Source organism: Bombina bombina, chromosome 2 (genome assembly GCF_027579735.1).
Source record: "Bombina bombina isolate aBomBom1 chromosome 2, aBomBom1.pri, whole genome shotgun sequence".
NCBI lineage: Eukaryota > Metazoa > Chordata > Amphibia > Anura > Bombinatoridae > Bombina > Bombina bombina.
Window position 1 is genome coordinate 341,290,128 of NC_069500.1, and position 26,289 is coordinate 341,316,416.

General features: G+C 40.5%; 1 protein-coding gene across 1 annotated transcript in view; it reads left to right on the forward strand.

The window, feature by feature from the left end:
* The window catches only part of HECTD4 (HECT domain E3 ubiquitin protein ligase 4), a 666,929-nt gene that overhangs the window by 385,522 nt on the left and 255,118 nt on the right, over nt 1–26,289 (forward strand). Inside the window, exons 36-39 of the mRNA XM_053699752.1 lie at nt 2,724–2,913; nt 3,394–3,475; nt 22,593–22,795; nt 24,395–24,530. Coding sequence (XP_053555727.1) covers nt 2,724–2,913; nt 3,394–3,475; nt 22,593–22,795; nt 24,395–24,530 — 611 coding nt within the window. The remainder of the gene's footprint in view (nt 1–2,723; nt 2,914–3,393; nt 3,476–22,592; nt 22,796–24,394; nt 24,531–26,289) is intronic.

Genomic DNA, 26,289 nt, shown 5'->3' on the forward strand with positions numbered 1-26,289 from the left:
CTTGAGCACTGACGTTATTCTATTCTTTGGAGTTATTTTTCTGTTTATTATTGTGAACATGATTGCGGTTGCTGGAGAAAACTACCAGACTTATAGAACGAAACATCCCTTAGTTGATGAGGCTATGTCCTGCGACTGGTACAGTTAGTATCTTAGATAAGATTTTAATATGAAGGTGGCAACTGAGTTAGAGTGGTCAAGTCTCCCTAGTTATACTAATATGTATACCAGAATTTCAAGTTAAGACAACTTAGGGATCCTAAGATGAGCCTTTTAAAAGCTTCAACGTCTATGGCACATTAATTGTTTTTAGTAACATCCTGTGTACTGCTTAATGGCTTCCATCATTCATTTATTTACATATAGTATTCTCTGCTCTATATGATATGATGTCCTATTACATCATATTACTATATCATATATCTCCACAGTTATAGCTTTTAGGGCTACTTCTTCACACATTTCCTTGCTTAGAGAAGCCATGATCACTCTCATTGTATTTACAGAGATGTCAAGTTCAGTAACAGTAGGAGCCTATTATTTAGGCGTTGAGCCTTAGAGTTATTGTATTCTGTATCCTATGTATATTGATACTGAAGTCTCATTTGAACAATGTGTACACTTGAAACATGTATATCATCACTGGGGACTATCTGTCTAATAGTTGCAGGTTCCTTAAATTGCCCATGATTTATTTAATGAAAACCCTGTGATTCTATAACTATGTCTCCTGCCTATATGGGGACGCCAAGCTCAGTAACATAGTGGGAACCAGTTCACCTGAGTAATCTGTTTCTTTGTGATGTCCATATTATTACTTTTGGTCCCTTTTATCCACTACTTACAGGCCTTCCGCATTACTTTTGGTCCCTTTTATCCACTACTTACCAGCCTTCCGCATTACTTTTGACCTATTTATTACTTAATAATATATACAGTGCTATGCCCACTTCTTAGCAGTTGTTTTACTTATATACTCCTTTATTGCTTCTTTCTAGAAAGCGTAATCGGCCTCCTGTCTAGTTATGCCCTAAAATATATTATAGCTTTTGACTTCCCCCTACTCATATAATGTTTTAACGAACCATGTTAAGCTGATGTCTTGTTGCCAGCGGCCGGGGTGGCGAGATATCTATCCTTTTTTTTTTTAGTTTTTACTAATCATATATAACATCCCAATGTAGGTGGATATTTACCTTGGAACAAGTTTTGGGCATGATCTATCACTGTTCAGACTTTGGCTGATTAGTATGTAACTCATACGTGATTTGATAAGGACCTTTCTTATGTGGCAACCTTACCTTTAACTCCCTCTTATTCTTTCAATTTTTATGATATATGTAGCTATATTCTCCTAGTTTTTAAGTAGTTCCACCTTTGGTTTAGTATATTATTATTATTTTACAAATATATGTCAGGCAGAGTTCTATTTACATTCTCTCAAAGTTCTACTACCCTGTTAAAATGTTCATTCTAACTATAGTATCAAAACGTAAAAAGCAAGTGTTAAGCATAATAAAGTATCAAAAAGCAAGAAAACCAGAGGTTCTTCATCCGGGGTCCATGAGTGGCCCTGACACATTAATGTTCACCTACCTTATATCAGGGTTAATGCAAGAGTGTGGTGCAAGAGTGTGGTGAGTGGCCACTCAAATCTTTTGGTGGGCTTACAGTTTAAGCAGCATTTACTGCCTGTACTCACAGTGTAGGTTGTCATTAAGTATCCTGTGCATTTCTCAGCTTTGTTTTAACAGCCTACCCTGTAACAATTTATTTTCTTTTATATGTATGTTCTTACTGCTACTAATTGTATGTTTAGAAAAGAACCTCAATAAAAATATTAAAAAAAATATATATATATATATATTTTATCCGATTAATCGAAAAAATAATCGGCCGATTAATCGATTATGAAAATAATCGTTAGTTGCAGCCCTAATTGTATAACAGTCTTCACTTAGACATTATCTGGCATATTGTATTGTGAGTATTTTCTATTAATAAAAAGTTGGGGGGGGGGAAAGCTGATTAATATTATTTTTTTAGTGGTTAGATATCTGAGCTTTAGGAAGTGGAAAGAGGCAAACATTCCTAATATTCTTAAATTAAGAATTATCTGAAAAAAACAATATATATTAGAACAACACAATGTAAATATAAATAATGACAGAGACCTTTATTTTTGAGAAATGGTCCCCATTTATCAAAAGTTTTTCTTTAACTAAAATAGAACATCTTATTTACCCCTTTAGAAATAGTGAAATAGTTCTATTGGGGATCTGGTAATATCCTATATAATTGGAAAAGGAGAAAGAAAAGAGAGAAGATATATATATATTCATTCTTTTTCTCTTCTCTCCCCACCCTCCCAGCCCGAACAGCTAGTCTAAAGAACAGGCTACTTTATACAGTTTGACTTTTTTTTTTTTTACTAGGTTAGCCTTACTAATAATACTGCATTATTGTAACGCTTACTGATTTGTTTCTTTTTTCTGTAAATAATGCATGTACTGTACTGTAATGCATACTTTCATGTATTCTTTTTCTTTGTTTCTCATTAATGTATGCTGTTTGTGTCAAGATTGATAAATGTTAAAATCAATAAAATCGCATGCTCTGAGTCGTTAAAGAAAAAAATTGGGTTAAGTATCCCTTTAATAATGTACATATGTATATAAAGTCAAGACATCTCCAGTCTTTTTTCATTCATATTTTCTTTATAGGTTGTCAGACTGTTCTTTCTCCTACATCATCTGAGCCTGAAGGTGCATTGTCTAAAAACAGTCCAAAGAGTTCCCAAAAGGGAGACAAAGATACTGGTGAGGAGAGTGAAGCAGTTGATGGCAAACTGTCCATTTTTATCCACAAAAGAGAAGATCAGTCATCCCATGAAGTTCTTCAGCCATTACTCAGGTATTAAGGAAACTGTAATACTTTCTAAATCCTGTAAAAGTCAACAAATGCTGTAAACATGTCTTAGGGAATAGGATCATGCACTTCCATAGATTTACACACATGCTTAGTGCTATATTATCATGCTCTAACATATTACAGAATTCTTGTTTTGATCTGCTTTGCTTCATTCCCTCACTCTCCATGTATCACAAAATAAGTTTTGCATATTTGTTCGCAAAGAATTGTTACATCTATGCAGCATTCAATGTTTGAACTCTTGTTTCATGGGATAATTGTTTAAACTGATCTCACCGTCTTGAATTTTTTTAGTTAGTGCTATTCCCTTTTGAGCTTACCAAGATAGTGCACTTTATATAACAAATGTATATCTATTTTACATTTGTCTTTTGTTTTTTTATTTTTTCTCTGTAGAAAAGTATATATATATTTTTTTTTTTACTGCACTTTCAGTCTGTTAATGTGTTCTTTGTTTTATAGTAGTTCCGAGGGACGACCATTCCGTCTTGGTACTGGTGCTAACATGGAAAAAGTGGTGAAGATGGATCGTGATATGACTAAGGTAAGTGTTGACAGACCAGGATAATATTCCAATGATTTTCATTGGGGATCAGTCCAGTTTCCCCAATGTTGCAACAAGAGAAAAGAAAATATTGTGTAAAAGCTGGAGAAGGGTAACTGACACATTCATCCTTTTTTCTTACATCAGATGGTTAGAGTCCATGAGTCATCATGTATGGGAATTTGCTTCCTTGACCACTAGGAGAAGGCAAAAGACACCCCAACACACCAGAGCTTTAAATCCCTTACACTTCCCATGATCTTCAGTCATTTTGTTTTGCTTTTTTGATGAGGAGTGAGGTGAAAGTTGAAGTGCTTATCTACTCAATGTTTATAGGGGTCCTGTAACCGATCTGAGGCTCATATCTTCCTTGCAGTACCCTGTCAGTCAGAGAGGTAGACAAGTAGTTATCAGCCAGGCAGTCAAAGATCTTTTCTCAGTGAGAAATGTCATAGGCCACACAGGTGAAATGTGAACTTGCCCACCAATCCCTTGGTCTACTGTGAGCTGCTCCTTGTGAATCCACAGCCCTCTCCCAGTGAAACGTGGACTTGTCCACCAATCCTCTGGATTGTAGATACTTTTACTTAAGTACTTCACATTGGGCTTGCACTGCCCTTGATGCGCTTGTCTACAGGTAGCAAGTTGCTGCAGCTGAGTTAATCACAGCGAAAGAAGGTGCTGGCAGGTAAATACTTAATACCTTCATAGCCCACCTGCTATTTGTATGAACTTGTAAACGAGCTTTACAGAGGGCTCCATTTATCAACTGCTGTGAGGACAATGTTTGCTCTCATGTCTTCCCGGCCTTGCGGTGGCAGGCAGCATCTGCTGCCCGCATTTAACATTGCACAAGCCTCTGCTTTTTAGCTTGTCTTTCTGAAGTAATCCTTTCCTTTTTCTGTGTTGCTGTAATCTATTCAGCTGAGGTAGGCTCTCCGGACCGATGGAAGTGCTAAGGTACTCTGATCAACAGGGTTAACCAGTTTTGCATTGTGCCTTTTCTTCCCTTCAATCTTAATTTTATTTGTGTTTTGTATTACTTACGTGCTTCAGTCTATCTCTGATACTTAAAGGGACATGAAACACAAAAAAAATTTCTTTCATGATTCAGATAGAGAATACAATTTCAAACAACTTTTCAATTTACTTCTATTGTTTAATTTGCTTCTTTCTCTTGTTATCCTTTGCTGAAATGTTTATCTAGGAAAGTTCATGTGCAGCAGAGAACCTAGGTTCTAGCTGTTGATTAGGGGCTGCATATATAAACTGATTGTGATTGGGTTACCCATAAGTTCAGTTAGAAACCAGTAATGCACGGCTGCTCCTTCAACAAATGATACCAAGAGAATAAAACAGATTAGATAATAGAAGTAAATTAGAAAGTTGTTTAAAATTGTATTCTCTATCTGAATCATGAAAGACATTTTTTGGGTTTCATGTCCCTTTAAGCCATTTTCTTACTGTTACTATGGATCAAACTAGTGCAGCTCAAGCCTCTGGTCAATCAGCTGACAGGAGATCCTCTGAAATTTTAACCCCTTACAGTTTGTGTTTGCTTTGTAAGGATTCTCAGATGTTTCCCCCTGTTCAGCTTTGTACCTCATGTGTTGAGTCTGTCTCTAACTCTAAACAGGGTTTTGCTGTGCTTCAGAGTGTTTTTACCTTATCAAGGTTGCTGCCAGGATGTTCATCTGAACTTTTTCCAACACTTTTTAAATGCTTTATTGTGGGAGTTTTTAATTGCTTTAGTGGTAGAAGATTTTTCTGATACAGTTAAGCAACCAGTTAAGAGGACTAATAAATTCCTCTAAAGCAGAACCCAAACAGCCACCTTCTGTTGCTGTGCCTGACTCATTTCTAAGGAATGGCGGAAGCCATGTATTCCGTTTGTTTCTTCTGCATCTGTTTCCTATTGCTGCTGTTAATACAGAGGTTTAGGAAACTATTCCTTAGGTGGATGCAGCTATTTCCACACTTGTCAGGCGTACCAATATTGCTTTGGAGGACAAGTCCTCTTTTAATGGTCCCTTTAGCTTGCAGGCTTTGTGTTTAGATCTACTGTCTGTGTTGCTAGATATGCTGTCTGTGTTGCCTGTGTAGCTGCTGCTCCTGCTGTTTGGTGTGACAACCTTTCTGAAATAGTTTCTGGGGAAATCATTTTGGATGAGATTCAGGATCACATTAATCTCCTGGGAACAGTGAATAGCTTTATTTGTGATGCAGTGGTGGAAATGATTTGCATTCATGCTAAAAATGCTGCATTAGCTGTTTTAGCTAGATGTGCTTGTGGTTTAAATATTGTTCTGCTGATATGGTATCTTAACACAGATTGCTTTCAGGGTAAATCTCTGGCTATGATTGCCACAGTCACTGGTGGTAAGGGAGCTTTCTCCAACATTGGTGTGTCCGGTCCACGGCGTCATCCTTGCTTGTGGGATATTCTCTTCCCCAACAGGAAATGGCAAAGAGTCCCAGCAAAGCTGGTCACATGATCCCTCCTAGGCTCCGCCCACCCCAGTCATTCTCTTTGCCGTTGCACAGGCAACATCTCCACGGAGATGGTTAAGAGTTTTTTGGTGTTTAAATGTAGTTTTATTCTTCTATCAAGTGTTTGTTATTTTAAAATAGTGCTGGTATGTACTATTTACTCTGAAACAGAAAAGGATGAAGATTTCTGTTTGTAAGAGGAAGATGATTTTAGCACAGTAACTAAAATCGATTGCTGTTTCCACACAGGACTGTTGAGATGAAGTAACTTCAGTTGGGGGAAACAGTTAGCAGTCTTTTCTGCTTAAGGTATGACTAGCCATATTTCTAACAAGACCATGTAATGCTGGAAGGCTGTCATTTCCCCTCATGGGGACCGGTAAGCCATTTTCTTAGTTAAACATAAAAGAATAAAGGGCTTCAAAAAGGGCTTAAAAACTGGTAGACATTTTTCTGGGCTAAAACAATTGCTTTACTAGGCATATTATGCAGATTCTAACTAATTATTGGTATTATAATCTTGGGGAATGTTTAGAAAAACGGCAGGCACTGTGTTGGACACCTTTTTCAGATGGGGGCCTTTCTAGTTATAGACAGAGCCTCATTCTGGGACTGTATAGGGGTTAAATGTAAAAACGGTAATTTAAGGGTTAAAGCTCTGAAATTTGGTGTGCAATACTTTTAATGCTTTAAGACACTGTGGTGAAATTTTGGTGAATTTTGAACAATTCCTTCATACTTTTTCACATATTCAGTAATAAAGTGTTTTCAGTTTGAAATTTAAAGTGACAGTAACGGTTTTATTTTAAAACGTTTTTTTTGTGCTTTGTTGACAAGTTTAAGCCTGTTTAACATGTCTGTACCATCAGATAAGCTATGTTCTATATGTATGAAAGCCAATGTGTCTCCCCATTTAAATTTATGTGATAATTGTGCCATAGTGTCCAAACAAAGTAAGGACAGTAATGCAACAGATAATGATATTGCCCAAGATGATTTCTCAAATGAGGGGAGTAAACATGATACTACATCATCCCCTACTGTGTCTACACCAGTTATGCCCACACAGGAGGCCCCTAGTACATCTAGTGCGCCAATACTTATTACCATGCAACAATTAACGGCTGTAATGGATAACTCCATAGCAAATCTTTTATCCAAAATGCCTACTTATCAGAGAAAGCGCAATTGCTCTGTTTTAAACACTGAAGAGCAAGAGGACGCTGATGATAACTGTTCTGACATACCCTCACACCAATCTCAAGGGGCCATGAGGGAGGTTTTGTCTGATGGAGAAATTTCAGATTCAGGAAAAATTTCTCATCAAGCTGAACCTGATGTTGTGACATTTAAATTTAAATTAGAACATCTCCGCGCACTGCTTAAGGAGGTGTTATCTACTCTGGATGATTGTGACAATTTGGTCATTCCAGAGAAATTATGTAAGATGGACAAGTTCCTAGAGGTTCCGGTGCCCCCCGACGCTTTTCCTATACCCAAGCGGGTGGCGGACATAGTAAATAAAGAGTGGGAAAGGCCCGGCATACCTTTTGTCCCCCCCCTATATTTAAGAAATTATTTCCTATAGTCGACCCCAGAAAGGACTTATGGCAGACAGTCCCCAAGGTCGAGGGGGCGGTTTCTACTCTAAACAAACGCACTACTATTCCTATCGAAGATAGTTGTGCTTTCAAAGATCCTATGGATAAGAAATTAGAGGGTTTGCTTAAAAAGATTTTTGTACAGCAAGGTTACCTTCTACAACCAATTTCATGCATTGTTCCTGTCACTACGGCAGAGTGTTTCTGGTTCGAGGAACTAGAAAAATCGCTCTGTAAAGAATCTTCGTATGAGGAGGTTATGGACAGAGTTCAAGCACTTAAATTGGCTAACTCTTTTGTTTTAGATGCCGCTTTGCAATTAGCTAGATTAGCGGCGAAAAATTCAGGGTTTGCTGTTGTGGCGCGCAGAGTGCTTTGGCTAAAGTCTTGGTCAGCGGATGTGTCTTCCAAGACAAAATTGCTTAACATTCCTTTCAAAGGTAAAACATTATTTGGACCTGATTTGAAAGAGATTATTTCAGACATCACTGGGGGAAAGGGCCACGCCCTCCCACAGGATAGGTCTTTTAAGGCTAATAATAAGCCTAATTTTCGTCCCTTTCGCAGAAACGGACCAGTCTCTAATTCTGTATCCTCTAAGCAAGAGGGTAATACTTCACAACCCAAACCAGCCTGGAAACCAATGCAAGGCTGGAACAAGGGTAAGCAGGCCAAGAAGCCTACCACTGCTACCAAAACAGCATGAAGGGATAGCCCCCGATCCGGGACCGGATCTAGTGGGGGGCAGACTTTCTCTCTTTGCTCAGGCTTGGGCAAGAGATGTTCAGGATCCTTGGGCGCTAGAAATAGTTTCTCAAGGTTATCTCCTGGAATTCAAGGAACTACCCCCAAGGGGAAGGTTCCACAGGTCTCAATTATCTTCAAACCAAATAAAGAGACAGGCATTCTTACATTGTGTAGAAGACCTGTTAAAGATGGGAGTGATACATCCAGTTCCAATAAGAGAACAAGGAATGGGATTTTATTCCAATCTGTTCATAGTTCCCAAAAAAGAGGGAACATTCAGACCAATTTTGGATCTAAAGATCCTAAACAAATTTCTCAGGGTACCATCGTTCAAAATGGAAACTATTCGAACGATCCTACCTACTATCCAGGAAAATCAATTTATGACTACCGTGGATTTAAAGGATGCGTACCTACATATTCCTATCCACAAGGAACATCATCAATTCCTAAGGTTCGCTTTTCTGGACAAGCATTACCAGTTTGTGGCACTTCCATTTGGATTAGCCACTGCTCCAAGGATTTTCACAAAGGTACTAGGGTCCCTTCTAGCGGTTCTAAGACCAAGGGGCATTGCAGTAGTACCTTACTTGGACGACATCCTGATTCAAGCGTCGTCCCTGTCAAAAGCAAAGGCTCATACGGACATCGTCCTAGCCTTTCTCAGATCTCACGGATGGAAGGTGAACAAAGAAAAAAGTTCTCTGTCCCCGTCAACAAGAGTTCCCTTCTTGGGAACAATAATAGATTCCTTAGAAATGAGGATTTTTCTGACAGAGGTCAGAAAATCAAAACTTCTAAGCTCTTGTCAAGTACTTCATTCTGTTCCTCGTCCTTCCATAGCGCAGTGCATGGAAGTAATAGGATTGATGGTTGCAACAATGGACATAGTTCCTTTTGCACGAATTCATCTAAGACCATTACAACTGTGCATGCTCAGACAGTGGAATGGGGATTATACAGACTTGTCTCCGACGATTCAAGTAGATCAAAAGACCAGAGATTCACTCCGTTGGTGGCTGACCCTGGACAATCTGTCACAGGGAATGAGCTTCCGCAGACCAGAGTGGGTCATTGTCACGACCGACGCCAGCCTAGTGGGCTGGGGCGCGGTCTGGGAATCCCTGAAAGCTCAGGGTCTATGGTCTCGGGAAGAGTCTCTTCTCCCGATAAACATTCTGGAACTGAGAGCGATATTCAATGCTCTCAGAGCTTGGCCTCAACTAGCAAAGGCCAAATTCATAAGGTTTCAGTCAGACAGCATGACGACCGTTGCATATATCAATCATCAGGGGGGAACAAGGACTTCCCTGGCGATGAAAGAAGTGACCAAGATAATTCAATGGGCGGAGGATCACTCCTGCCACTTGTCTGCGATCCACATCCCAGGAGTGGAAAATTGGGAAGCAGATTTTCTGAGTCGTCAGACATTCCATCCGGGGGAGTGGGAACTCCATCCGGAAATCTTTGCCCAAATAACTCAATTATGGGGCATTCCAGACATGGATCTGATGGCGTCTCGTCAGAACTTCAAGGTTCCTTGCTACGGGTCCAGATCCAGGGATCCCAAGGCGACCCTAGTAGATGCACTAGTAGCACCTTGGACCTTCAACCTAGCTTATGTATTCCCACCGTTTCCTCTCATCCCCAGGCTGGTAGCCAGGATCAATCAGGAGAGGGCCTCGGTGATCTTGATAGCTCCTGCGTGGCCACGCAGGACTTGGTATGCAGACCTGGTGAATATGTCATCGGCTCCACCATGGAAGCTACCTTTGAGACAGGACCTTCTTGTTCAGGGTCCATTCGAACATCCGAATCTGGTTTCCCTCCAACTGACGGCTTGGAGATTGAACGCTTGATTTTATCAAAGCGTGGGTTTTCAGATTCTGTAATAGATACTCTGATTCAGGCTAGAAAGCCTGTAACTAGAAAAATTTACCATAAAATATGGAAAAAATATATCTGTTGGTGTGAATCTAAAGGATTCCCATGGAACAAGATAAAAATTCCTAAGATTCTATCCTTTCTACAAGAAGGTTTGGAGAAAGGATTATCTGCAAGTTCTCTGAAGGGACAGATCTCTGCTTTATCTGTTTTACTTCACAAAAGACTGGCAGCTGTGCCAGATGTTCAAGCATTTGTTCAGGCTCTGGTTAGGATCAAGCCTGTTTACAGACCTTTGACTCCTCCCTGGAGTCTAAATCTAGTTCTTTCAGTTCTTCAAGGGGTTCCGTTTGAACCCTTACATTCAGTAGATATTAAGTTATTATCTTGGAAAGTTTTGTTTTTGGTTGCAATTTCTTCTGCTAGAAGAGTTTCAGAGTTATCTGCTCTGCAGTGTTCTCCGCCCTATCTGGTGTTCCATGCAGATAAGGTGGTTTTGCGTTCTAAGCCTGGTTTTCTTCCGAAAGTTGTTTCCAACAAAAATATTAACCAGGAGATAGTTGTACCTTCTTTGTGTCCGAATCCAGTTTCAAAGAAGGAACGTTTGTTACACAATTTGGACGTAGTCCGTGCTCTAAAATTCTATTTAGAGGCTACTAAAGATTTCAGACAAACATCTTCCTTGTTTGTTGTTTATTCTGGTAAAAGGAGAGGTCAAAAAGCGACTTCTACCTCTCTTTCCTTTTGGCTTAAAAGCATTATCCGATTGGCTTATGAGACTGCCGGACGGCAGCCTCCTGAAAGAATCACAGCTCACTCCACTAGGGCTGTGGCTTCCACATGGGCCTTCAAGAACGAGGCTTCTGTTGACCAGATATGTAAGGCAGCGACTTGGTCTTCACTGCACACTTTTGCCAAATTTTACAAATTTGATACTTTTGCTTCTTCGGAGGCTATTTTTGGGAGAAAGGTTTTGCAAGCCGTGGTGCCTTCCATTTAGGTGACCTGATTTGCTCCCTCCCTTCATCCGTGTCCTAAAGCTTTGGTATTGGTTCCCACAAGTAAGGATGACGCCGTGGACCGGACACACCAATGTTGGAGAAAACAGAATTTATGCTTACCTGATAAATTACTTTCTCCAACGGTGTGTCCGGTCCACGGCCCGCCCTGGTTTTTTAATCAGGTCTGATGAATTATTTTCTCTAACTACAGTCACCACGGTATCATATGGTTTCTCCTATATATATTTCCTCCTGTCCGTCGGTCGAATGACTGTGGTGGGCGGAGCCTAGGAGGGATCATGTGACCAGCTTTGCTGGGACTCTTTGCCATTTCCTGTTGGGGAAGAGAATATCCCACAAGTAAGGATGACGCCGTGGACCGGACACACCGTTGGAGAAAGTAATTTATCAGGTAAGCATAAATTCTGTTTTTCTGGTTCTTTTTGGTCCTTCTTGGTCCAAAAACAAACAGTTCAAGAAGTCTACCTCAGCCTCCAAGTCCTCATGAAGGTTCAGCACCCATGCCATACCAGCTTCTGGTGGGGGACATATTGAGTCTCTTTCTGGAAGCTTGGTAGAGATCTGTTTAGGATCTCTGGGTTTTGAAAATATTTTTCAGGGGTATTCAAGGAGTCTTTGTTCAAGGCCTCCTCTGAACATTCTTTCTATCTCAAGTGCCTCAAGATCCTTTAAAGTGAAAGTCAATTGACTATTGAAACAAATAATGGGTAAATCCGGCTTGGCACCATTGGGAGCCAGATTTACTGCACGGCTATTGGCTAAGAGGTGAAAACGTCACCTCAAGCCAAACAGCGATCTGCCGTGGGCTGCCTGAGCAGCTAAGAACGGCGATCGCTTGAAACAAAGGAGTTTTTGACATAAAGTATCTTATACTTCACGAATGAAAGCCCCCTTTATTTGTTTCAATAGTCAATCCTAGCGTTTCAAAAATGGTTTTATTCAAATATTATTATAGTACCAAAGAAAGAGGATCATTTTCTGTCTTATTTCTCCAACATAGGTGTGTCCGGTCCACGGCGTCATCCTTACTTGTGGGATATTCTCTTCCCCAACAGGAAATGGCAAAGAGCCCAGCAAAGCTGGTCACATGATCCCTCCCAGGCTCCGCCTACCCCAGTCATTCTCTTTGCCGTTGTACAGGCAACATCTCCACGGAGATGGCTTAGAGTTTTTTAGTGTTTAACTGGGAGAAAGGTTTTGCAAGCCGTGGTGCCTTCCATTTAGGTGACCTGATTTGCTCCCTCCCTTCATCCGTGTCCTAAAGCTTTGGTATTGGTTCCCACAAGTAAGGATGACGCCGTGGACCGGACACACCTATGTTGGAGAAAACAGAATTTATGTTTACCTGATAAATTTCTTTCTCCAACGGTGTGTCCGGTCCACGGCCCGCCCTGGTTTTTTAATCAGGTCTGATAATTTATTTTCTTTAACTACAGTCACCACGGTACCATATGGTTTCTCCTATGCTATTATTCCTCCTTAACGTCGGTCGAATGACTGGGGTAGGCGGAGCCTGGGAGGGATCATGTGACCAGCTTTGCTGGGCTCTTTGCCATTTCCTGTTGGGGAAGAGAATATCCCACAAGTAAGGATGACGCCGTGGACCGGACACACCGTTGGAGAAAGAAATTTATCAGGTAAACATAAATTCTGTTTTTGGATCTCATGAATCTTTTCTGCAGTTTCAGTCAGACAGTATCACAACAGTGGTCTATATCGATCATCAGGGAGGAACTTGCAGTTCCTTAGCAATGAGGGAAGTGTCCCACTTCATCAGCTGGGCAGAACATCATCATTGCATAATTTCTGCCATCCACAGTAAGTACCCCTGTAGGCATACAGTTGTTTCCTATGTACCCCAACTGTAGCACAGATATTCATAATCCTTTTTTTTTTACATGATTATGTGTTTCACTTGATTTCACAAGCTTGTATCAGATATAATGAAGTAAATATATAGGAATTAGATATTTGTTTTATATTTTCCGGAATTTAAGATTTGGCAATATTACAAAAGAGAATAATAAACACATAGAACACAGATATATTTAGTCCATTGATATTAATAATTAAATGCAATTAAAGTGCTTCTTATATATATATATAAAAAAAAATCTGCATGATGAGGAGAGTAATATTTATGTTACCATCCTTATATTTTTTTATAACCATTTCATACACAGTTTTTATCTATCTTGTTTTACTGCAGCACACACTTGACCTATTTCACAGTGGCATATTTATCTGCCTCTTGTCTCAAGCCAGAATCTAAGGTTTCTCTTGTTAAGTGTAGTCAGTCCACGGGTCATCCATTACTTATGGGATTATATCTCTTCCCCAACAGGAAGTTGCAAGAGGATCACCCAAGCAGAGCTGCTATATAGCTCCTCCCCTCACATGTCATATCCAGTCATTCTCTTGCAACCTAACTAAAGATAGGTCGTTGTGAGAGGTCTGTGGTGTTTTTAAACTTAGTTTATTTCTTCAATCAAAAGTTTGTTATTTTAAATGGCACCGGAGTGTGCTGTTTGTTTCTCAGGCAGCATTAGAAGAAGAATCTGCCTGCGTTTTCTATGATCTTAGCAGACGTAACTAAGATCCACTGGCTGTTCTCGCACATTCTGAGGAGTGAGGTAACTTCAGAAAAAGGGAATAGCATGCAGGGCCCCCCTGCAAACGAGGTATGTGCAGTAAATTATTTTTCTAAGCAATGGAATTGACTGAGAAAATACTGCTGATACCAATGTAATGTAAGTTCAGCCTTAAATGCAGTGGTAGAGACTGGTATTAGGCTGATGAGTGTGTGTACACTGAAGTATTTTTCTAGGGAATGGAATTTAACTCAGAAAATACTGTTAATACTGAAGTAATGTATGAGCCTTAACTGCAGTAAAAGCGACTGGTAGCAGGCTTATTAATAACACTTCATAACTTTTAAAATGTATGTTCAAAACGTTTACTGGCATGTTAATCGTTTTTTGTGAGGTACTTGGTGATAAATCTTATTGGGGCATGATTTTTACCACATGGCTAACTTTTGTTTCTGCATAGAAACAGTTAACTGAGCTTCCCCACTGTTGTAATATAAGTGGGAGGGGCCTATTTTAGCGCTTTTTTTGCGCAGTAAAAATTCAGTCACAATCTTCTTACTTCATCCTCCATGATCCAGGACGTCTCTAGAGAGCTCAGGGGTCTTCAAAATTCATTTTGAGGGAGGTAATCAGTCACAGCAGACCTGTGATAAAAACGTTAATTATTAAATTGTTATCCGTTTTTGGGTATTAAGGGGTTAATCATCCATTTGCTGGTGGGTGCAATCCTTTGCTAACTTAATACATTTACTGTGAAAATTTGGTTGCTATAACTAATTTGGTTCATTGTTATTTCAACTGTGACAGCTTTTTGTGCTTCTTAAAGGCACAGTAGCGTTTTTTATATTGCTTGTAAATTTATTTGAAAAGTATTTTCCAAGCTTGCTAGTCTCATTGCTAGTCTGTTTAAACATGTCTGACAGATGAATCTGTTTGTTCACTATGTATGAAGGCCAATGTGGAGCCCCATAGAAAGATGTGTACTAAATGCATTGATGTAACTTTAAATAAAAGTCAGTCTTTACATGTAAAGAAATTATCACCAGACAACGAGGGGGAAGTTATGCCGACTAACTCTCCTCACGTGTCAGTACCTTCGCCTCCCGCTCAGGAGGTGCGTGATTTTGTGGCGCCAAGTACATCAGGGAGGCCCTTACAAATCACTTTGCAAGACATGGCTACTGTTATGATAGAAGTATTATCTAAATTGCCAGAATTAAGAGGCAAGCGCGATAGCTCTGGGTTAAGGACAGAGCGCGCTGATGATGTGAGAGCCATGTCCGATACTGCGTCACAATTCGCAGAACATGAAGACGGAGAGCTTCATTCTGTGGGTGACGTATCTGATCCAGGGAGACTGGATTCAGAGATTTCTAATTTTAAATTTAAGCTTGAGAACCTCCGCATATTGCTAGGGGAGGTATTAGCGGCTCTGAATGATTGTAACACGGTTGCAATTCCAGAAAAATTATGTAGGTTGGATAGATACTATGCGGTACCGGTGTGTACTGACGTGTTTCCTATACCTAAAAGGCTTACAGAGATTATTAGCAAGGAGTGGGATAGACCCGGTGTGCCTTTTTCCCCTCCTCCCATATTTAGGAAAATGTTTCCTATAGACGCCACCACACGAGACTTATGGCAGACGGTCCCTAAGGTGGAGGGAGCAGTTTCTACTTTAGCTAAGCGTACCACTATCCCGGTGGAGGATAGTTGTGCTTTTTCAGATCCAATGGATACAAAATTAGAAGGTTACCTTAAGAAAATGTTTGTTCAACAAGGTTATATCTTACAGCCCCTTGCATGCATTGCGCCTGTCACTGCTGCGGCGGCATTCTGGTTTGAGTCTCTGGAAGAGGCCATTCGCACAGCTCCATTGGATGAAATTATGAACAAGCTTAAAGCACTTAAGCTAGCTAACGCATTTGTTTCTGATGCCGTCGTACATTTAACCAAACTTACGGCTAAGAACTCCGGATTCGCCATCCAAGCGCGCAGAGCGTTATGGCTTAAATCCTGGTCAGCTGACGTGACTTCTAAATCTAAATTGCTTAATATTCCTTTCAAAGGGCAGACCTTATTCGGGCCCGGCTTGAAAGAAATTATCGCTGACATTACGGGAGGTAAGGGCCATGCTCTGCCTCAGGACAGGGCCAAATCAAAGGCCAAACGGTCTAATTTTCGTGCCTTTCGTAACCTCAAGGCAGGAGCAGCATCAACTTCCTCCGCTCCAAAACAGGAAGGAGCTGTTGCTCGTTACAGACAGGGCTGGAAAACTAACCAGTCCTGGAACAAGGGCAAGCAGGCCAGAAAACCTGCTGCTGCCCCTAAGACAGCATGAAGAGAGGGCCCCCTATCCGGAAACGGATCTAGTGAGGGGCAGACTTTCTCTCTTCGCCCAGGCTTGGGCAAGAGATGTCCAGGATCCCTGGGCGTTGGAGATCATATCTCAGGGATATCTTCTGGACTTCAAAGCTTCTCCTCCATAAGGGAGATTTCATCTTTCAAGGTTTTCAGCAAACCAAATAAAGAAAGAGGCGTTTCTACGCTGTGTACAAGACCTCTTACTAATGGTGGTGATCCACCCAGTTCCGCGGACGGAACACGGGCAAGGATTCTATTCAAATCTGTTTGTGGTTCCCAAGAAAGAGGGAACCTTCAGACCAATCTTGGACTTAAAAATCCTAAACAAATTCCTAAGAGTTCCATCATTCAAAATGGAAACTATTCGAACCATCCTACCCATGATCCAAGAGGGTCAGTACATGACCACAGTGGACTTAAAGGATGCCTACCTTCACATACCGATTCACAAGGATAATTATCGGTACCTAAGATTTGCCTTCCTAGACAGGCATTACCAGTTTGTAGCTCTTCCCTTCGGGTTAGCTACGGCTCCAAGAATCTTTACAAAGGTTCTGGGCTCACTTCTGGCGGTACTAAGACCGCGAGGCATAGCGGTGGCTCCGTACCTAGACGACATTCTGATACAAGCGTCAAGTTTTCAAACTGCCAAGTCTCATACAGAGATAGTTCTGGCATTTCTGAGGTCGCATGGGTGGAAGGTGAACGAGGAAAAGAGTTCTCTATTACCACTCACAAGGGTTCCCTTCCTAGGGACTCTTATAGATTCTGTAGAGATGATAATTTACCTGACGGAGGCCAGGTTATCAAAACTTCTAAATGCTTGCCGTGCCCTTCATTCCATTCCACACCCGTCAGTAGCTCAGTGCATGGAAGTAATCGGCTTAATGGTAGCGGCAATGGACATAGTACCATTTGCGCGCCTGCATCTCAGACCGCTGCAATTGTGCATGCTAAGTCAGTGGAATGGGGATTACTCAGATTTGTCCTCTCTACTAAATCTGGATCAAGAGACCAGAGATTCTCTTCTATGGTGGCTTTCTCGGCCCCACCTGTCCAAGGGGATGACCTTTCGCAGGCCAGATTGGACGATTGTAACAACAGACGCCAGCCTTCTAGGTTGGGGCGCAGTCTGGAATTCCCTGAAGGCTCAGGGATCATGGACTCAGGAGGAGAAACTCCTCCCAATAAATATTCTGGAGTTAAGAGCAATATTCAATGCTCTTCTAGCTTGGCCTCAGTTAGCAACTCTGAGGTTCATCAGATTTCAGTCGGACAACATCACGACTGTGGCTTACATCAATCATCAAGGGGGAACCAGGAGTTCCCTAGCGATGTTGGAAGTATCAAAGATAATTCGCTGGGCAGAGTCTCACTCTTGCCACCTGTCAGCGATCTACATCCCAGGCGTGGAGAACTGGGAGGCGGATTTTCTAAGTCGCCAGACCTTTCATCTGGGGGAGTGGGAACTTCATCCGGAGGTCTTCGCTCAACTGATTCATCGTTGGGGCAAACCAGATCTGGATCTCATGGCGTCTTGCCAGAACGCCAAGCTTCCTTGTTACGGATCCAGGTCCAGGGACCCGGGAGCGGGGCTGATAGATGCTCTGACAGCTCCTTGGGTCTTCAACATGGCTTATGTGTTTCCACCATTTCCGATGCTTCCTCGACTGATTGCCAAGATCAAACAGGAGAGAGCATCGGTGATTCTGATAGCGCCTGCGTGGCCACGCAGGACCTGGTATGCAGACCTAGTGGACATGTCGTCCTGTCCACCATGGTCTCTGCCTCTGAGGCAGGACCTTCTAATTCAGGGTCCTTTCAACCATCCAAATCTAATTTCTCTGAGGCTGACTGCATGGAGATTGAACGCTTGATTCTATCAAAGCGTGGCTTCTCGGAGTCGGTTATTGATACCTTAATACAGGCTAGGAAACCTGTTACCAGAAGAATTTACCATAAGATATGGCGTAAATATTTATATTGGTGCGAATCCAAGAGTTACTCATGGAGTAAGGTTAGGATTCCTAGGATATTGTCTTTTCTACAAGAGGGTTTAGAAAAGGGCTTATCCGCTAGTTCGTTAAAGGGACAGATTTCTGCTCTGTCTATTCTTCTACACAAGCGTCTGGCAGAAGTTCCAGACGTTCAGGCTTTTTGTCAGGCTTTGGCTAGGATTAAGCCTGTGTTTAAGACTGTTGCTCCGCCGTGGAGCTTAAACTTAGTTCTTAACGTTCTGCAAGGCGTTCCATTTGAACCCCTTCATTCCATTGATATCAAGCTGTTATCTTGGAAAGTTCTGTTTTTGATGGCTATTTCCTCGGCTCGAAGAGTCTCTGAGTTATCTGCCTTACATTGTGATTCTCCTTATCTGATTTTTCATTCAGACAAGGTAGTTCTGCGTACTAAACCTGGGTTCTTACCTAAGGTAGTTTCTAACAGGAATATCAATCAAGAGATTGTTGTTCCATCATTGTGTCCTAACCTTTCTTCAAAGAAGGAACGACTTTTGCATAATCTGGACGTAGTCCGTGCCCTTAAGTTCTATTTGCAGGCAACTAAAGATTTTCGTCAAACTTCTTCCCTGTTTGTCGTTTACTCTGGACAGAGGAGAGGTCAAAAGGCTTCGGCTACCTCTCTCTCCTTTTGGCTTTGTAGCATAATATGTTTAGCCTATGAGACTGCTGGACAGCAGCCTCCTGAAAGAATTACAGCTCATTCTACTAGAGCTGTGGCTTCCACCTGGGCCTTTAAAAATGAGACCTCTGTTGAACAGATTTGCAAGGCTGCAACTTGGTCTTCACTTCACACTTTTTCAAAATTTTACAAATTTGACACTTTTGCTTCTTCGGAGGCTATTTTTGGGAGAAAGGTACTTCAGGCAGTGGTTCCCTCCGTTTAAAGTTCCTGCCTTGTCCCTCCCTTCATCCGTGTACTTTAGCTTTGGTATTGGTATCCCATAAGTAATGGATGACCCGTGGACTGACTACACTTAACAAGAGAAAACATAATTTATGCTTACCTGATAAATTTATTTCTCTTGTAGTGTAATCAGTCCACGGCCCGCCCTGTCTTTTAAGGCAGATCTAAATTTTAATTAAACTCCAGTCACCACTGCACCCTATGGTTTCTCCTTTCTTGTCTTGTTTCGGTCGAATGACTGGATATGACATGTGAGGGGAGGAGCTATATAGCAGCTCTGCTTGGGTGATCCTCTTGCAACTTCCTGTTGGGGAAGAGATATAATCCCATAAGTAATGGATGACCCGTGGACTGACTATACTACAAGAGAAATAAATTTATCAGGTAAACATAAATTATGTTTTTACCAAGTTGAGGTGAATCAGTTATTGAGCAGTGGTCCAACCTAGGAAGGGAAATACACGCTGCTCTGTTAGAAGGGCAGAGGAACACAGCTTTCTTTAGTATGTATTGTTTTCACTAGCTACATAGGGGACAAATAATGAAGGATAATCCCTAGAGTACCTCTTTCCAATGTCCTATGTACCCCCAGGGGTACACGTACCACAGGTTGAGAAACTAGGCTCTAGTGGTTCCCTGGTTGTTCAACACAATTTTACATCCTCAGTGATAACCAGAAACAAGCCTAAGCAATTCTGATTGCACTGACTTGGCCTTGTAGGCTTTGGTTTAAATGTCCTCCTGTCTGTCTTGGAGGATTCCTTTAGAAATTATCTTTTCTCAAGGATTTTTTTTTTATCAAGCTCTCAAAACTCTGAATTTGACGACATGGAAATTGAACACTTAGTGCTATCTTAGAAAGATTTTTCTGACAAGGTTATTAACCTTGATTCAGGCTAGGACACCTGGTACCAGGTGTACTTATTATAAGTATTTTGGTAGAAGGAGGAGCTGGTCAGGAGGGTCCTCAGTCCGGTGTAAAGTCACTGTATATAACACCCTGGACTTATGATGAGGTATACAGCTTCTTTGCATCACTATCGGTGAAAATACACAATATTGTATTATGTAGTACAGATTTATTCAACCCAGCTCAATGACAACAACATTAAAAAGTATTTTTCAAAAGCACAATAAAATAATCAAAAGAGCTTTATGCCATATAGTTTATTGATGATTTTAATGTTCTCTTGAAAAAGAAGATTTAATATTGTTGAAACGTGTTGAGTTGAATACATCTGTACTTCTTAACCAAGCTGTAATCTGATTTTAACATTGCAATAAACCAGCTGAAACTTGGATCTGATTACCAGTGAGTATTTTCCATTTAGTATTCTCATTGGGTTTGGCATACTACACTATTAAGGATTTTCATCCATAGTGTTATGAAGAAGCTGTATAGCTCATCATGAGTACAGGGTGTTATACAGTGACTTTACACCAGACTGAGAACCCTCCTGACCAGTGCTGCCTCCTGCCAAAATATTCCTGAACGACGGTCAAGGGAGAGACTGTGGGAAGGCAGTGGTTTACTCGAGAGGGGATTACTGTTCTTTTTCCAAATTAATATCTGTTACATCTGCAGAGTCTATATTATGTTGTTGGTTATGTATTTATCATTGGGTCTGAAAAAGTTTCATTGGTGTGCTCGCAACAGTTACTACTAGAAATCTTTCAGAATTCCTAGAGTTCCTGAGTTTCTACAGGGGGGTCTGGATAAGGGTTTGTCAGCCAGTTCTCTGAAGAGTCAGATTTTGGCTATTTCTGTTTTGTTCCAAAATGACACTGATGAAATTCCAGATTTTCAGACCTTTATTCAGGCTCTGATCAGAATTAAACCAGTTATTTGTGCAGTTTCTCCCCCTTGAAATTTTAATCTTGTTTTGAGGGTTTTTCATTTTTCATCATGATAATCCTGTTCTTCACACTTAGTAATTTATTTCTTCCTTAGGTGGTTCTATAGATACTAGGAATGTGAATTCAGGAGTTTCGTTAGAAAACAAATGTTGAATATGGCTGCTGCCAGCAGCGTTCAACTCTTTTTAGTGATGGATTTCTTCTTCTGAAAGCGCATCACATAAAGATCTGGTTTTGCACAGATCTTTGTCTCTTGCACTTCCACAAGAAGAAGTCCTGCTCCGTAAAGAGCTGAATGCCGCTGGTGACAGCCAAATTCAACATTTATTTTATAACAAAACTCTCAAATACACATCACTAATAGATACTATTAATCAGGAAATTGTGGTTCCTTATTTTAGTCTAACACCCAAGAACTCTAAGGAGCTTCTTCACAATCTGTTGTAAGAGCTTTCAAATATTATGTGGTAGTCATAAAAGATTTCAGATTTTCTTCTTCTCTTTTTTTTTCATTTTTCTGGGGCTCACAAGGATCAGACAGCTACTATTATAGTTCCCTGGCTTTTAAAGCCTGTATTCCTAAAGCATATTTGGTTGCGGGGAAAACTCCCCCTGAGTGCATTACTTCTCATTCTTCAAGATCAGTTGCCAATTCTTGAGCTTAATGTTTTTTCACTGATGTGTATGTCTCTTCTGAAACTGCTTTTGGCAGAAATGTTCTGCGGGTTGTAGTGCCTAATTAGTAACTTACATGCCTTCACTGGTTCCCCCCCCCCCCCCCATTTCATGGTGATTTTGTGAACTTAACTGCTTGGTTATAGATTCCCTTATGTGATGACTCGTGGACTCTCGCCATCAGATGAAAGAACATAAAATGTATGTTTGCAGTACTTGCTTTGCACTTATTTTGCCCTGCTTTGTCTTTCCTGCTTTTCAGTTTTTCTCATCTACTTGGTTATATGCATAACTGAGGGTCATAGTAAGTGGGAGGGATTAAAAGCTCTGGTGTGTTGGGGTATCTTTTGTCTCTTTCTAGTGGTTAGGTGGGGAATTCTCACACGTGATGATGCGTAGACTCTCACTATCCTAAAAGAAATTAATTTATCAGGTAAGCATAGATTTATTTTTATATAAATGATCTAAGTCAACCCCACCACACTTCTTTAAGTCCGATGAGGCCAGAGTACTAAAACCAGTTTTTAAAGACACGCCATGATCGTGAAGCCAGACCCAAAATTCACCTAAAGCTTTATCAAAGCTTCAGGAGAAACAGGGTTAATTACCTGTATTTATTGTGAATCTGAAACCTTATCCAACTTATTGAAAGGGGTACTGGTTATAATTTTGGCACAGTGCTAATATATAACGATTTGAAGTCACGCTTATGGTTAACTGTTTTTTGAATTGTCACATTTTACCCCTTTACGCTATTTTCTAATGACGATAATACAAGTAAAGTTTTAAAGAGACATGCTCACTTTGGAGAGATACATCTGCTGGTGTGCAGTAATTTTCAAGGTGCTTTTGGGTATGCTCCTTTTTTTCTTTTTTTTTTATCCACTGCAATGTCTTATAAGGCCGCACTAGTGGGTATTTCTAACCGTGTCTGCATAACTGTCTCTTTTCTGTAATATTGTAGAGTGGATGCTGTGAAGTGGTCACAGAAGAAGCTGCAGCTGCTCTCCGCAAAGCAACCAAGTGGGCTCAGTCAGGTTTAATTGTTAGCGTTGGGCCTCCTGTGGAAACAATCAGTACTGAAACTGCAAGTGGCATTTCCTCTGGGGACAAAAAGAAAACCGCACAGACCTCAATATGCAGGGAAAGGAATTCAGATTTAGCAAGGTACATATGTGTTAAAGGTGTCTGACTATTCTATGCAAGAAAAATATGTATGGAATCTGTATGGCTCAGTGACATAATGCTCAGTGACATAATTTACCTTCATATAACATATAAAAACAGTGCAGCTGTTAGGGGAGTCCTGTATGGATTTTTCCCAGGGAAGTTCTTTTTCTGATAAAGTACATATTTAACAAAAGTTGTGTAAGTAATAGCATTGCTATTGTAAGTTTCTGTCCTTAAAGGGACATGAAACCCAATTTTTTTCTTTCGTGATTAAGAAAGAGCATGTCATTTTAAACAACTTTCTAATTTACTTCTATTATCTAATTTGCTTCATTCTGTTGATATCACTTGCTAAAAAGCATATCTAGATATGCTCAGTAGCTGCTGATTGGTTGCTGCACATAAAGGCCTTGTGTGATTGGCTCACACATGAGCATTGTTATTTCTTCAACAAAGGATATTTAAAGAACTGAGCAAATTAGATAATAGAAGTAAATTGGAAAGTTGTTTAAAATTGCATGCCCTATCTGAATCATGAAAGTTTAATTTTGACTAGACTGTCCCTTTAACTTTGTTTTAAAGAGACTTGAACGTGCATGTCACACGCCTCCATTTAAATTCACGTTTGCACTGTATTTACCACAGACAAATCAGTTTTGTATTAAGGAGATGATAATGTGATACAGAAATCACTAGTAAATTTGTTTTCGCAAAATAAAATAAAAAATAATAATTATATTCTTAAATAAGCAAAATAAGTTAGATCAGTGAGTCTGACTAGTAGATTTGAAATGCAGGATATATACCCATAAAAGGGCATTGATAACTATCCATTATTGTTAAACACCATGTAGGTATAGTTCTATTAATCATTCCAAAGCTTTTATTCCCTTGAAAATAAATATTGTCATCTAATACATTACTTTATTTTGAGATTGCAGCACCTTTTGTTACTAAGAAAGAACTCACTCCATCTGTGAAAGATAACCAGCTATTTAGCACTGTTCAGTCCATGTTGTAATCATCTGACATCTGAGAGAAAGTAACATCTACTGGCAGTTATTTAGAACAGTGATTTTTAACCTTTTTTTTGCCGTGGCACACTTTTTTACATTAAAAAATCCTGTGGCACACCACCATCCCAAAATTAAAAAAAAATCACACATTGTAGCCTAATACAGCATATATATATATATACACATACACACAAACACACACATACTGTATGTATTATGCTGTTATGCCATGCCTCCTACAAACTACCCCTGCACTGGGAGTAAAAAATAAGCAAAGTTTAAAAAATATGTCACACTGTTGTCAGTCTGCCGTGGCACACCTGAGGATCTCTCACGGCACACTAGTGTGCCACGGCACACTGGTTGAAAAACACTGATTTAGAACACCATTCATTTGCAAAGAACTTACTAATTTAAAAGGAAGACAAGTTTTAAATATATATCAATAAGCATGGACCCTGAGAATAAGATATAGCTATAGGCAACCCATTTGCTTCCATCTCTGCTGCCTACACTTTCTTACCATCTAGTTATTGTCATGTTCTGTTGTAGTTATTGGTTGTTTTTTTGTCCTTTTTAGGACAGATCCAGTGCGCCCTTTTATTAGTGGTCATGTCGCTAACAGCATGGCGGCAGAAGTGATTGCCCTTCTCCACAGTCTACTAATGGCTCCAGAGTCTAATGCAGCACAAATATGGACATCAACTGCAGAGAAGGTGAATGCAAATTAAGGATGTTGTATATATTTCAAGATCTAACTAACCAGCCGTCGTAACCATAAGGCCTAAGTCCTACTGTCGATGATGCATAAATGACCTTCAGAAGTATAGGTTGATACCTTTTTTTGACTTATTGAAATAATTTAAGCATTAGCAAATACCTTGTACAGTACCACTGTTAAACATTTCTAGCTACCATGCACAAAGATAATTAAAAAATGTGCTAACGGTTTGTAAATATAATTGTGTAAAATTATTTAAATAATTAAATTTTTATACCATACACATTTTCTTTATTTCATATCTTAAACTGCAAAAGGTTAAAACTGAATTTAATGGGGCGGAGCCAACTACCGAGCTGGTCGGACGTGTTCTGGTGCAGCTCCAGGGCCCAGGATCCTAATTTAGGGTTTTTTTTCACATTCTGCAACAACCCTTGTAAAACCAAAACTGCTGTGGATAGACCCAAGAGCTGGTTTCTTATCGCTATGAACTTTTAGGGGCCCGGAGAGACTGTATCAGCCCACCACCACTCTCTACTACTACAAAGCAGAGGGAGAGAGCCGCCATCTTGAGGGCGCTACATTCTATTTGCAGGCCTCTTGCTGCCTATTTAGCTCTGAGGGAGCTGAAATTCTACTTCTCCTCGAGGTTCCCTATCTAGCTTGCAATATGCAGACTCTGTCCCACTTCCTAGAGGAACTGAAGCACCTACTTGAAGCCCACCATGCTAGTTTGGCAGACGAGCTGTACGCAGCTCCTGGCAGCAATGGCGACTGTCAGTCCCGGCAGGCCGACCTCACTGAGCCTGTTTCCCTTGAACCCATGGAGGAGCGAGAGGCTGGCACAACGAAGGGAAAAATCTACTACGATATGTCTACTATTCACGACATACAACACGGTGGAACATTACAGGAGGGTGAGTACTCACTTGATGTAACCGCTGAGAGGTCTAACGCCGCGGCAGGAGTAATACAGCAGGACACAAAGCCAAGTCAACAGAGCCCTGCGCAGAGAAGGGGAGCGGTAACCCGACAGAACTTACACTTATACCTTGCTCCCGAACCGTCCTCTTTCAGCGGTGGCCCGAGAGTGGCTTCAGAACCTTCGTTGAACTTACCTTTTACGCCGCCGCAGTGGTCCTGTTGGCACGACATTTCTGAGGTACAGGGTGAAGTGGCAGGACTTTGGGTTGAGACATCGATAGGTAAAACCGGTATAGGTTAAAGAGAACATGCTATCTTCTAACCCACCTAAAACAGAAGCTATGTGGTTAACCCTGGATGTACTCCCGCATTGGACTGCCTCTCCTATTACTCTGTTCCCTTACATGTGACAGTAATTCAGTTATATCACTTTAGACAGATCTGAAATTATGCCAGTAAATTCAGGGGAATAAATATTGTCAGATCTGAGACAATCTACAGGTCTCTATCCTAAGCAAGCTCCTCGTGGTTCAACAAGCACTAATTTTAGTACTAATTAGCCATTGAAAGTATATATATATATATGATGTCAACAAAGAGGTATTGACTAAATTGGATCATATTGGACTGCCTCTCCTATTACTTTTCTCCAAAAAATGTGTTAACAATTAAGATTTACTGTTATAGAAGGATCTGAAACTACGCCAGTAAATTAGAAAAAATATTGCCGGGTCTGTGATAAACCACAGATTTCTATTCTAAGCATGCTCTTCGTGATTCAGCAAGCACTACTTTTAGTACTAATTAGCCATTGTATGTATATATCTATA